Here is a 14,271-nt window from a genome sequence, read left to right on the forward strand (position 1 = left end):
ATTCACCATTCTGTGTCATCAGTTCGTGGCTACAGCTTCATGAGTCTGAGGAAGGACTTATGGACCAGCATCTGACTTCTGGATATATAATCAGCTCCTGATATGACGTTCTTTCTTGTACATAGATAAGTGCCAGTGGATACTGGTTTTGTCCCTGTAGTGAACCCAGCCTAAGCCAGTGCGGATGTGGGAAAAGAGGGTCAATTGACTCATTCACTCGCCACTTAACAAATGGATTATTGTGCTTCGTAGAGTAGTGTTATCCCAACCTAAGCAAAACCCACTGCCACTGAGTTGATTCCAAGGCTGTAAATCTTTATGGCAGCAGACAGCTTGGTTTCTCCAGAAGAGTCATGGGAGGGTCTGAGGTTGTTAGCAGCCCAACCATTAGCTTGCAGCGCCACCTGGGTTTCCTAGAATGGGGAAACAGTAGCCTACGAAACTAGATGTGGTGTGGTTTCACGGGGCTCAGCATAGAAGGGTTTGGTTGTTGCTCTGTGCCTTTGGGTCGATCTTCACTCAGAGGAAGTCCAGCCAGTGTTAATTACACAGCCAGATGCCTATTCTGACCCACTCTTGGCTACCAGATCAGCTGTAGCCCCTGGAGGGCATTGGAAGAAGAATGGAGGAGGGTTGCAATGAAGAGAAAAAATAACAGCTTCCAAGCTCCATCAAACTACAAAAAACTCACCGGCATCCCGTTGATTTCGACTGACAGTGACCTTAAAGATAGAACTGTGGCCGTGGGTTTCCGAGGCTGTGACTCTCAATGGTCTCATCTTTGTCTAGAAAAGCACCTGGTGGTTTCAAACTGATGATCTTTACTAAAGGGTAACCACTATGATACCAGGGTTCCTAAAAACCAACCAACCAAACAACAACTCACTGCCATCAAGTAGATTCCGACCCGCAGGGATCCCGTAGGCCAGGGTAGAGACACACCTGTGAGTTTCTGAGGCTGATTCTTCACCAACAAGTCGCTTTTGTGGCTTAGAAGTTATGCGTTGGGCTGCTAACTGCAAGGTGTGCGGTTCCAAACAACCAGCAGCTGCTCCGGAGGAAGATTAAGCTTTCTACTCCAGTCAAGGGTTACAGTCTCCCAAACCCACGGGGACAGGTTCACTGTTCCATAGGCGCTCTATGTGGTGGCACCGAGTTTTTTTGAACTCTTTACGGGAGTGCAAACCCCCTCTTTCTCCCCATGAGCCCGAGGTGTTTTCGAACTCTTGACCTTATGGTTAGTAGCCCAACACGTAGCCATTACGTCATCAGGGCTCCGGCTCACGCACTGACTACTCCTAAAGTCTATTCCACCTCATTGTGACCCTATACAACAGTGTTGAACTGCTCAGGGTGGGTTTCTCCGACTGGGACTCTTTATGGGTGTAGAAAACATCTTTCTCCGGAGGAGTTTTTGAACTGATGACCTTGTGGTATCCACTACGCCTCTAGGGCTCCTTGTAAACCCCAAATTTGCCACCACGGGTAGGCAAAATCCTTTAAGATTCGTGTTTCGGCGCCTAGTCTCGCATCTGGGGTACCGAAATTGAAACACAAGCCGCGGCGCCCTCAGGCTCCCTCCACTACTTGCCCAAGCATGGTGCACTTGGCTTAAGGTGGCTACGCGCTATGGCGTTAGGGCTGAGTTGAGTCTCCTTTACTGCTTCTGGTTTCCGGGCCTCCGCCAATAGGAACACACGCCGCACAGCCAATCAGAGCCGCGCGCTTCTTCCGGCGTTCGGCGTGCTGCCCTGGAAACGGGACGGGCGAGTCCAAACGCAGAGGGGGCGCTGGGACCGGCAGGCTGGATGCGGCGGCCCCGCGCGTCAGTCCGTTCTGCAGCTTATCCCCCGCTCTTTTGCTGGTGGATTCTCCCGGGAGGGGGCGCCGTGGCGCCAGCATCCGCCGAGCCGCCGAGCGGAGGAGCGTCTTCTAGCCATCCAGCGAGCAGGTATGCGGCGCTGGCGGTTTGCGCGGCCACGAATCCGGTTTTGTGTCTCGCTGGGCGGGAGCGGGAGAGAGCGTAGACCTACTGGGCGTCGCGCCCCTCCCTGTGCGGGCCCCGCCCGCCTCGCTGATGGCCCTACTTTGCTCTTGTGTTAACAAATCGAACCGTCGACTTAACTTTCTTTTGGGCTCCGGTTCAGGGCCCACGAAGTTGTTCTGCAGAACTTGGGTGCGGAGGGGATCCGGGCAGCTGGCCTTGGGAGATGTTTTCCGGACGCCCCATCCCCGGGGTTTTACCGCCCACACCCTAGGGGAGCCGTACTCTAGGGCCGCTGCGAGGCACGGAAGGCCGCCCGGGTGCTGGCGAGGGTGATCCGGGGCGGCTTGCGGAGCGGTCCAGAGCTGGTGCTTTCGGAGGCCCGCTCAGCTCAGGGCCCGAAGGGAATTCGCCCGTCCAGTGCCGCAAGGGAGGGCGGCCGGCCGAGTCTCCGCTGGTGGCCGATCTTGCCACCTGTTCTCAAAATTGGGCGCGCAATTGCGTTCCGGGGGCGTGCCCACATCTCCATCGCCCGGCCACACCTCCAGAGTTCTGTTCTGTGCGGCTGCAGGTGGGGAGGAGAATTTCCCGGGCGATGCTGATGACGCTGGCCCGGGGAGTCTGGGGGAAGGTGGGACGGTTGAAGGGACCCCTGCCTCTAGGGGTCGTCCCCCGAATCCTCAATGGCTCATTCGCACCGATGTGCATTTGCTTTGATTCTGGCCTCTCGGGTGTTTCCCAGGCGAACTTGTAGCCAGTCGGACTTGAGTAGGAGCCCTGGTGGCGCCGTGGATTAAGCCCACCGGAAGGTCGGCAGTTCAAACCCAACCAGCCACTCTGCGGGAGAGAGATGAGACTGTCTGCTATGAGTGGGCCCTTGTGCCGACTCATAGCAACCCGATATGCCACTGCCATCGAGTCGATTCTGTGTCTGTCGACCTTGCCTGGGGTTTCAAAGCCCAGACATCTTCACTGGAGCGGACTGACTCATGCCAGGCCCTCAGTGGCTGGTGAGATTGAACAGCCGACCTTTTGACGAGCAGCCAAATGCATATCCCAAAGCGAAGTCCTTTACCACCAAAACGCACCTCACTGCCATCAAGTTGACCCGGACCCATAGTGACCGGATAGAAAATACGGAAGACCGAAGTTCTCACAAAGGCAAAATGCACGTTCTTGTAAATCCATATGACACACAGGTCAGCAAACAGCACTGTGCCAGCCCTGGAAACCTTTCCTGTTGACCCAAGGACGTCACCACCCTACACGGTAGCCACTCTCCTCTTATATGTCATCATTTTTTTTGAGTTTTCTGTACTAAGTTTTCTAGCATACCTGTGCATTCCCAAACTCCACCACTTAGTCTTCATCAGTTTTTAAACCATGTGTGTCTGTTAACCTGCAAAGGAGCCCCGGTAGCACAGTGGTTAAAGGGCTTGGCTGCCAACCAAAGGGTCAGGAGTTTGAATCCTTCCAGCCACTAGGGAGAAAAAGATGTGGCTGTCTGCTTCGATAAAGGAGACGGCCTTGGACACCATACTGGACATCCTTCTCCCTCTCCAAAACCGCTCAAGGAGCCATGGAGGCATGGTCGTTTATGTGTGAGGCGATTAATCGCAAGGTCTGCAGTGGAAAGCTCCGGGCACTCCACTTGAGAAACAAGAGGAGGCAGGCTGCTCCTGTGACGATTTACAGCTTTAGCACCCCCAGTGGAGCAGTTATCCCCTGTCATATGGAGACCCAAAGCCCATCTGTAGACAGTGGACGTCCCTTCACAGAAGGGTCAAAGGGTCCAGCCAGCCAGGGTGCAGTATAGCACTGAGGAAACACACAACATTCCTCTAGTTCTTTAATGCTTCTTCCTTCCCCACCTCCACCCGCCCTCACTATTACGACCCAAATTCTATTTTACAAATCTGGGCATGTACACTGGTACAGAAAAGAGCTCTCAACATACAGAATCCAGGACACATAAAACTCTCAGGGCCAATAATGAGAGTAGAGATACCATGAGGATAGGGGGAAGGTGAGTGGAAAAGGGGGAGAAAGGGGGAAATCAGTCGCAATGATTAACATACAAAGTGCCCCCCCCCAAACAGGGGGATGAAGAGAAACGTAGAGACAGCAGATGATGTAAAATATTAAAATAAAAATAATTTATAAATTATCAAGGGTTCACAAGGGTGACAGGGTCGGGAGGGAGGGGAAAAAAAGAGGTGCTGATACCAAGGGCTCAAGTAGAAGGAAAATGTTTTGGAAATGATGATGGCAACCTATGTACTAATGTGCTCCATACAACTGATGTATGGATTGTGATAAGAGCTGTAAGAGCCTCCAATAAAATGATAAAAGGTAAGAAAAAAATTTAAAAGAGCTTTAACAGCCCCAATAAAATGCTTTATTAAAGAAAAGAAGGAAGAAATCCCTTTGACATGCATTCATAAATGGCATTCATTAATTCTAACCCCCCCCCTACCACCCCCCGTTTGCATCAAAATGGCTGTTTTGGGTTTTCTGATGCCTGATCCCTGATCCTGTGGACACCTTGTGATCACAAGGGTTGGTCTGCTTCTTCCATGTGGGCTTTGTTGCTTCTCAAAGGGATTTGTTTTGAATTTCATTTAGGAACATAAGAAAATCCTCCATAATCTGTTGTCAATTTTAGCGGATTAAGAGTGAAGGGGTGGAGTTTAGCCTGTCAATCAGGTTGCAGTTTGATGACCTCATTTGGAGGCGCTAAGGAGATAAATAGCTCACTGGAGGCAGGACACAGGCTCACTCCCTGAGAGACTCTCTACTGACAAGACACATGGAACTTTGCTGATGCAGTGAGAGCCCTGGAGCTGGAGGAGCCACATGGAGACCCACACCAGTGCTGAGATGCTTCTACCACCACTGGATCCACTAGGCTTTCCATCCACTGGCCTGTGATTGTTCTACATTCGGCATCATTTCATGTGTTTCGTCAGTCTGAAGAAGAATTTATAGATTGATATTGGACTAATATCAGACTTACGGATTTGATCTGGAATGGGCTGGGATGTTTTCTCAATATTCAATTGCTGTTGTATATAAGGCTCTCATACACACGAGTGTCTCTATGAATGTATTTCTCTAGTCTACTCAGAGTAGCCTAGACACTTTCTTGGAGTGTTTTCTTACAGTACAGCACACAGGATACCAAATGTATTTGGCCCACTGCCCCCTTTTTAGAGGGGACATAAGGTACTCGGCACCCCCAGGTCATTGACAACTTTGGTTCTGGAGCCCGTGATCCTGGAGAGAATGTAGGCGTGTGCTTTGCGGTCTAGCTGGCATGTACAATCCTCCCCACGACTTTCCAGTTTATGAAAGATTGCTCTTTATCTAAATCAATACGTTCCCCTGTTGTATTTGTCTTATGATACGCACTCAGCCGTTTTCCTTCCAATATGAACTCTGGTCTGATAAAATACTACACCAAACCTTCATTTATTTATGAAAATGAAGGGCTTGTAATTGCCAAGAACATGGATTTGTTTTACTGGTTATGTTCTAGATGAAGGGCGAAATGCTCGCTTAAAGTCTTTCTGTTTTTAAATTCACAGCAAGAGTTAGCAGGCTTATTCAGTTTTCTGTGAAGGCCCAGGTCTAAATATTGTAGGGTTTCTTCAGGCCACGCGATCTGTGCAGCAGTCCCTCAGCTCTGCCCTTAGTCCACACACGGATGAGTGGCTGTCGAGCTCTAATCGAGCTTTCTTGATAGAAGTAGGCTGGATTTGGCCCATGAGCTCCAAGTTTGACTCAAAATCAATATTTGGATCGACTCTTAGAGCCTCTGTGGTTCAGAGGGAAGTGTTTTCTATATTTTCTTATAAAATATTTTTCTCACACATTGTCTCATTTGTTTCTCTTGGTCCATTGTGAGGTGCAGGTGGCGCAGATGTTGTTCCACCACTTGGATGCTGAGACAGCATGTTCTTCATTGTACCAGCTTTCCGTTGTAACAAAGTAGAAAGGGCATGGCGATACATTGCCTGAAATCTCATCCACTCCCCGAGTGATACACGTTTGGATATTGAAAGGCCTTTGCTTATTCTGACCTATAGTTTTCTCCTTCTACATCAAGAAAGACACTTGTGCTCAGTACTTGAAGGTGAATTTTCTGAACTTATAGAATGTTTCAATTTAGGTATTAAATATCCTAGGCTGATTGCGCAACCAGCAGGCTTTGATAAATGGCCATTTTGTTTGCTTTTCTTTCCAGGAACTGGGGATGCTGGTAGGCTGCCGTTTCCTTGGCCCAGTGTGCGAGCAGGTGGTCCAGAGATGGAGAACTTCATTCTGTACGAGGAGATTGGCAGGGGAAGCAAGACGGTGGTGTATAAAGGGCGGCGAAAGGGCACCATCAATTTTGTAGCTATTCTGTGTACCGAGAAGTGCAAGAGACCGGAAATAACCAATTGGGTGAGTCCAGTGTTTGCGTTTCCGCTTCCGTCCGGGAGTGAAAGGGCTGTGCTCAGGTACAACATGTGCCTGTCGCCTTGGGCCAGTGGGTTCCCTGCAGCAGCCGCCACACGCTCCCTCTGGAAAGGGTGGTCCAGCTTCTGTTCTGAACACAGAGGACTGCACCTGGCCACTCAGTCAGCCTCTTCCGTTTTGTTTCGTGAAGAGTTCGGGAAACGATATTGTATCTGAGGTCAGTTGCTTCCTCAAATTCAGCATGTGAACGTGCGACTTCTGCAGGAAGGGCGAGCGTGGCTTGCGTTTGTGCTGTGCAGCCTGGGGTTATTGGGACAGCCCAGCCTTTTAGGCGAGTGGGAGCTAAAGAAGGAAATATATGTCAAGCCCTTAGCACAGTGCCTGTCTCTTAGTTAACCCTCTCCTTTTCGGTGGCTCCTAGCGTATCCTAGTTGTTTGTGGACTACGAAATGCATGGGGAAGAGAGAGAAGGAGACAGCCAGGGAAGTAAGAGAGGCGGGACATTCGTGGTCAGCCCCTGGCAACACCTTGACATCCATGGGGACACGGTGGTAATTGCTATGCAGCAAGGAGTTGGGGGTCAATGAAGTGAACCCCCTACTCTGTCATTGGTCCTTAGCCTACTTCTGCTGCCCCGTTTACGGCCAAGGAGGAATGGGCGCTCTGGTCCGACAGATCTGCCCCAACTGCGAGGCAAGCTGATCGTATTGCCCTCAGAGGCGGTGGGGAGCAGCGAATACAGTACAGTGGCTATGCCATTTAAATGCTTGTGCCAGGTCTGAGATGTCAGTGTTTCCGTGAGCTAGAGACCCAGAGGGCAGGCATGCGGGCAAGCCTTTGAGTGGGGGAGACCTGCCATCATACAGATCATTCATGGTAGTCCCAATGAAGAAAACTAAGGCAGAATATAGTAGTGTGCATGGGGGGCGGGGGTGGGGCGGCCGGGTGTGTTGGAGGAGGAAAGAGGGCTGCTCTCGGAGCTCCTTGGGCAGGGGAAATGTGGGGAGGGGCTGGAAGGAGGTGGGGAAGTGAGCCAGGTGAGGGTCTGCAGTATGGGGAGTGGAGGGGACATTACAGGTAGAGGGAACTGAGAGCAGTGTCCAGAAGGCATGAGGCTGGAGCAAGCTTGGAAATGCCCAAGAATAACAGCATGTGATGTGATGGGGGAGGCAGTCCAGAGCCAAAGGCTTTAGATCAGTGGTTCTCAACCTTCCTAATGCTGCTACCCTTTCATACACTTCCTCATGTTGGAGTGATTCCCCCCCAACCATAAAATTATTTTCATTGCTACCTCATCACTGTCATTTTGCTACTGTTATGAATCGGGCGACCCCCGTGAAAGGCTTGTTCTACCCCCAAAGGGGTCTCGACTCACCGGTTGAGAATGGCTGTTCTTACCAAACCTATGCAGGGAAAGGTCATTGGGTGGGACTTCAGAGACTTTGTCTACAAGAGCCACATTCAGGAAGTTACTGTCCTCACAACGTCCAGCCAAATGGACACGCCGGAAGGCCTTCAAACCATAGTTGTGTATTTAATATTTCAAACACCAGACATGCCCACGGAACCAGCTCCCACCCACAGCATAACACGAGCAGTGCCGTGGGTCCCCTACTTACGGCCGCCCACCATTTTGTTACCCATCTCCCAATTGTGTACTTCGGTGTTTCTTCATAGATACGGGGTGTGTTAGTCTGGCAAGACTAGAGAAACAAATTCAGAGAGACTAATGTGAATAAGAAAGAGGTTTATGTACAAGAGCAATTGAATATTGAGAAACCATCCCAGCCTATTCCAGATAAAATCCATAAGTCCAATATTAGCCCAGATGTCGGATACCAATCTATAAAGTCCTCTTCGGACTCACAAAATACATGCAATGATGCCGAATGCAGGAGGATCACAGGCCAGTGGGTTGGAAGTCTTGTGTATCCTGTGGTGTTGTAAGCACCTCAGCGCTGGCAGGAGTCTCTGTATGGTTTCTCCGGCAGCTCCAGATGTCAGGGTAGGTCCATGTGGCTTCTCCAGCTCCCAGCACGTAGTGCCATGTGTTTTGTCAGTAGAGTGTCTTTCAGGGAGTGAGCAGAGAGAGCAGAGTGTCTCTCACCTCCAAGGAGGAAAATACAGGAGTTCCCAGAAGTCTCAGGAGAAGGCCATGCCCACACAGACGCCTCATTGGTTATATCTTGATTGACAGGCCAGACTCCACCCCTTCACTTGACACAGGATGATGTAACTGCCACACAAGGTTTTAGGAACGTTTTGCCCTAAGGAGTGCATACTGTGTGTTTGTACAGGTTCGTCTCACCCATGAGATTAAGCACAGGAACATCGTAGCTTTCCACGAGTGGTATGAAACCAGCAACCACCTCTGGCTTGTCGTGGAGCTGTGCACAGGTAAGCGTGTGCAGCCAGCACTTGTGAATGCAGGCAGCTCATCCAGGTTTGGAAGCCAAACCCAATCAAACCGGATGGTGTGCGTTTGGTTTTATTTGAGTTCCCCTTACTGATGCATTGTAAGGCTGTTATTCTTTACTACAGTAGCTTGATTTTTTGTTTGTTTGCTGGCTATTTCAGAAAGGCAGAGAGAAAAGGTGTTTGGGAAGAGGGAAGGCAGGTAACATTCACATTGGGTTTACCTTGCCATAAAATACTATGTAACTATACTCATGCAAAAGTTTAGAAATCATTTTAAGTGATGCTTAATTTATCAAACAGGCTTCTTCCCCAATAAATTGAAACACATTTTAAGCCCATTAGCTACTAATCTGTTAACCAATGTACAGAAAAACACCAGTCACTTCACCAATAATAGCAGCTCTTTTGATTATAATACAAAACGTTATCATAATTTTGTTCTTATGGAAAAGGATGCTTGCACTTCAAAGAGACATGCGACTACCACCACGCAGCAATAATTAGAGATCACATGGTTAGGGCTCAATTGATAAAAACCTTTGAGGACTCTATGAGGGGGCTGAATTCCATTCCATTTTCAGTGGACTTTTTGAAGCCCTCCCCCACATATGAGATAGATTTATGCCTCAATGTGTAGGTATTGTCTGCATACTTAATGTCAGTATCTTCATAGCTTAATAGAAAAAAATTGTAAGTTCCACCATTAATGGTATTCTGTTTATACACTGAGTGATAATAAAGGATCATAAGTATTACTATATTATTATTGTGAACTCTATGCATCTTGCCTTAAAAATGATAACATTTAATCATAAAAGAGGTTATATGGATTAAAAGCTTACTTGCATTTTGTTTTTCTTAATTTTCGAGCCCCACCACTGCCTTTGAGTGGGTTCTGACTCAGAGCTGCTCAGGAAGGGTTAAGTAAGCAGACCACCTGATCACACTCCCTTGGAGCAGCTGGTGGGTTTGAACCATTGACCTTTCAGTTAGCAGCCTGTGTTAGTCCAGAAAGCCTAAAGAAATTAATTCAAAGATCACTCATATGTGTAGAAGAAAGAGCTTTATATACAAGAGCAATTGTACATTAAGAAAATAGCCCAACCCAGATCAAGTCCCTAAATCCGATATTAGCCCACATGTCCGATGCCAGTCTATAAAGTCCTCTTCACATTCACGGAACACATGCAATGATGCTGAATGCAGGAAGATCACAGGCCAGTGGATGGGAAGTCATGTAGATCCCGTGGCATTGTAAGCATTTCAGGGCTGGTGTGGGTCTCCACATGGCTTCTCCAGGTGCATGGTTCTGGCTGCATCAGGGTAGGTCCATGTGGCTTCTCCTTAGGCATGTCTCGCAGGGAGTGAGCCTTGTCAGTTGAGAGTCTCCAAGGGAGTGAGCCGAGAGAGGAAAGTGTCTCCTGCCTCCACAGAGGAAATACAGGAATTCCCAGGATTCTCAGGAGAAGGCCATGCCCACCCAGAGGCCTCATTGGTTATAATCTGATTGGCAGACTAGGCTCCACCCCTTCACTCTTAATCCTCTCAAGTCTCCAATTGACATCAGATGATGTAACTACCACACAGCCCATCCCTTAACCTGCTTGGTCACCGGGGCCCCTTCTCAACCCGAAGGAGGGGATTGTAGTTGAATTACTTCTGAGATGGACCAGCTGACGCGACCTTCAAGGGACATTCCGTCTGAGGATTGCTTTTTGCTGCAATTGTTTCTGACCTCTGACCAGCTGTACTGGCTCAACTCTAAATTACACACGTGGTCGGAACGGTTTCTTACCTGCCTACACGAGAACCAACACATGAGTCATCATGACTAGGGGTGCTGTGTGCAGGTTTGGGTTGGCACTACTCACCCCGCCCTTTTTAGCGGGGAGCTGCTGTTAATTTCCTGAGGGATCTGGAGTGAGAAATCCCCGCCCAACCCTCTGGTGTCTTCTTCGTAGAAATATGAGACTTTCTACTCCCGCCTTTTGGAAACCCATGGGTGCAGCCCGACACTGTCCTATGGGGTCACTATGAGTCAGAATCCATTCGAGGGCGGTGGGTTTTCTGAATTGGCTCCTTCACGGTGAGTCTTGGCCCTCACCCAGCAAGCAGTGTCACTCCTGGACAGAGACTTCTGAGTTGGTGTTTGGGCCGACGTGATCATCCCCGGGGTGTGTCTTGTGCCAGACTGCCAGGTGTACTGACTGCTGCTGTGTCAGGGCTCAGTGCCTGCCAGCAGGGAACCTGGAGGAGGCGCGGGGTGCTGATGGTGGGCTGAAAGGGGTGCCGGCAATCAACTCGTTGCAGGTGGATCCTTAGAAATGGTTATTGCTCAAGACGAAAACCTCCCAGAAGACGTCGTGAGGGAATTCGCGATTGACTTGATTACCGGATTGCATCACCTTCATAAGCTTGGGATTCTTTTCTGCGACATCTCTCCTGGGAAGGTAAGTGATGAAAATTTTTCACTTTCCTGCTTGTTCGTGTCTCAATGTGTAGTTCTTTCTCGAAGCGGCTTTTGACATTTAGAGCTAGTTGTGGTGGTGAGCGTCATGAAACTTGAAACTACGTGGCACTCTGTTTGAGCACCCTATTTGGCTCCCTTTCAGGTCTCCTGAGTCATTGGTTGCTCTTGCTGCTGAAGTTTGGTCAGTGACACAGGATCCTCTTAGGTCTTACAATGCACAATACAGTTAGTTAGGAGCCACTGTCTCAGGTTGTCATTGGCAGTTCTTGGGCCACGTCCTGTGATTCCCGATGTCATGGGTCATACGCTTCCTCTCTTGAAGGTTACTGTCCCTGACTAAATGTGTGCAGTAGCGTCACGAAGACCAACTTAGTTTCTGAGTTGCAGTCACTGCTGACACTTAGAAGCGGTGTGCCTGGATTTTCTTGTCTGTGAAATGGGCAGGGATGTTTTCAGCGTTGTTGTGAGAGTTAAACATTGGATGAAGGTGGCAGATGCAGGATACTCTCTTAATAGTTCCTGTGTTCCAAATCAGCGATGCCAATTAATTTCCAACGTCCGTATTTTAGCGAGATTCCTGGGGTGAGTTTTTATTTCTTTCCCTTTGTTCTCGGACGCTCAATGTCACGAGATGTTGAGCATTTGCCTGCTTACACTCGTAAGTCAACTGTGTGATATTACTGATCCCCCCCCAAGCCCTAGGAAAACCCTAGTTAGTAAGTGGAAGTTCTTGTTTGAAATGTCCGTGCTCAGGCCTGCTTTAAGTTGATGGTGCAATGGTAGCCCTTTCCCATTTGGTCCAAATGAAACCTGTGAAGAAACATGGCTTCCGCGGACAGTGGCTCTGCGCCGTTCTTAATCCCCACTGTTGACTTTGGCGTTTCCTTAGCGCCGTGGACTGCGCGTTTGCCCTGCAAAGGGCCAGAGAGCAAACACCGAGCTTTCCTGAGTCTCGTTGCAACGGAAGCGTGTAACCGCCGGCATGCTGGAAGCACCCGTGGGTGCCACATGAACACGCTGTGGCCGTGCTCCAGCACAAGTCTATTTATAGACGCCGAGATCTGAACGGCGTCAGGGTTTTACACGCGAAGAAGCGTTACTTTCCCATTCATTGCATTGCAGCCATTCGGGAGGTAAAATCCATTCTTAGCTCACCGCTGTACAGAAACCGGCGGTGGCTCAGACTTGGCGCAGCACCTCAGGTTTGCTGTGTGGGCCTTGTCTCAGGAGCCCTGGTGGCGCGGTAGTTGAGTGCTCATCTGCTACGTGCAAGGTCGGCCGCCCAAACCTAGGCAGAGCTGAGAGGAAGAGCTTCGCAAAGATTCTAAAACAGAGAGAGCAGCCTCCCTGCCACAGGGTCGATTCTGCCTCACAGCGGCCCCCTAGAACACACAGGGTAGGACTGCCTCCCAGGGGTTCCGGAGGTTGTAGATCTTTCAGGAGCAGAAAGCCTCACGTCTCTCCTGGGCAGTGGCTGGTGGGTTCAAAGGACCGACCTGGAAGTGAACAGCTCCTTGTGCCACCCACTCTGCCACCCACTGGGGCTGCTTCTGAAAAGATTCCACCCACACCAATCCAAACGCCCTGCCAGGGAGTGGATGTCAGTCCATAGGCACCCTGTCAGGGTCCTTGCGAAGACAGAGCCGCACTCCCCTCTGGGTTTCTGAGTCTGGGGTCTCATCTTTCTCCCTCCGACTGCGAAGGATACCGCCTAGGAAACCCTATGGGCCAGTGTGCTCTGTCTTAGGGGCTTGGTGGAGCCAGGCCCCCTTGACAGCAGTGGGTATAGAGAGCGTTAGGAGCCCTAGTGGCACAGCGGTTAAGTGCCCCTCCCCTCACTGCAATGTGGGCAGCTCAAGCCCCGTGGGAGAAAGATGTGTTAGCCTGCTTCCCCGAAGCTTGGGGCGTACAGAAAAAGAATGTTTGGAAACCGATTGTGGTAGCACAGGTACAAGTCTGCTAGATGTAATTGAACTATGGAATGGTCTGATATAGGTATTAATTCCAATTAATTTAAAAAAGATGACAGCCTTGGAAACCCCCTATTCCATTCTATACTGTCTCCATGCGCTATACTGTCTCCATGAGCTATACTGTCCCCAGCCACGGGTTTGGTGTCTTGGTTTCCAGGCGCACTGAACTCAGCTGTTGGTAATTGAGGCAGTCTAGCCGGATGTCTAAGGTAGCTCATACCCAGAATAAGGTTTAGCAGAGGTTGGGCCAATGCCTGTGCCGGTGGCTCACAGCCACGGCCACTCGCGTGTGGTAGTGGCATCGTGGCGTGGAATAGTCGGGCCTGTATTAGGCTCCTTAGACAACCCTAACAGCCCTGAAGAGTCTGTAGTGTTGACTATCTGGTCCTTTAACAGAAGGCCCCCTGACCTGCCAGTGGCTCTCAAAGTGTGCTCCCAGACAGTGTCAGCGGTACCCGGGGCTCATTAGGCGTGCAGGCTCTAAGCCAGGCATCTAAGGGGCTTCAAAACGTCATGGGAAAATGTACGTACACGGTCATGGAATTTCCCCCTCGAGTGTCTTTGAAAGCGCCCTCATATTGATTAAGAAACCCACTCTAAGCTTTCTAAAGCCCCGGTTGTCTGCGCTTTCACAAGTACTTCCAGGCATTCTCTGCTCAAAAAGGCCTCAAAGCCACTGATGCAGAATAACAGACACGCTGCGATGTTTGTGGCTAGAAAGGGGAGCCTGAAATGGCTTTTAAGAGAAAAGGCCACCTAGCCCACTGCAACTGCCCAGCAAGTTTTTCCAGGACTGCTGGCCAAGGCAGAAACCAGCACTGTGGTTCCTGGTGCGGGGTCAGCACAGAGCAGCTCACTTGTGGTCGCCAATTCTGTCAGCAGGCGCCCGAGCTCGCCAGCCTGTTCGTCAGGGCTAACGGCCCTTTATGGCTGTAATCTCCATCCAACAGCCTTCTCGAGAGTTA

The 14,271-nt window shown here is 49.9% G+C and overlaps 1 protein-coding gene across 5 annotated transcripts in view; it reads left to right on the forward strand.

The window, feature by feature from the left end:
* Positions 1–1,824: 1,824 nt before the first annotated feature.
* ULK4 (unc-51 like kinase 4) overlaps positions 1,825–14,271 on the forward strand; it is a 600,065-nt gene continuing 587,618 nt past the window's right edge. For 4 of the 5 annotated variants that reach the window (XM_075556007.1, XM_075556009.1, XM_075556010.1 and 1 more), the window contains exons 1-5: positions 1,845–1,951; positions 5,898–6,119; positions 6,231–6,430; positions 8,743–8,842; positions 11,174–11,313. In XM_075556007.1, the coding sequence (XP_075412122.1) occupies positions 6,293–6,430; positions 8,743–8,842; positions 11,174–11,313 (378 nt within the window). In that variant the 5' untranslated portion in view covers positions 1,845–1,951; positions 5,898–6,119; positions 6,231–6,292. Of the gene's footprint in view, positions 1,952–5,897; positions 6,120–6,230; positions 6,431–8,742; positions 8,843–11,173; positions 11,314–14,271 lie in introns of all 5 variants that reach the window. The other variant, XM_075556008.1, reaches the window with a different exon arrangement.

Source organism: Tenrec ecaudatus, chromosome 8 (assembly GCF_050624435.1).
Source record: "Tenrec ecaudatus isolate mTenEca1 chromosome 8, mTenEca1.hap1, whole genome shotgun sequence".
Taxonomy (NCBI): Eukaryota; Metazoa; Chordata; class Mammalia; order Afrosoricida; family Tenrecidae; genus Tenrec; species Tenrec ecaudatus.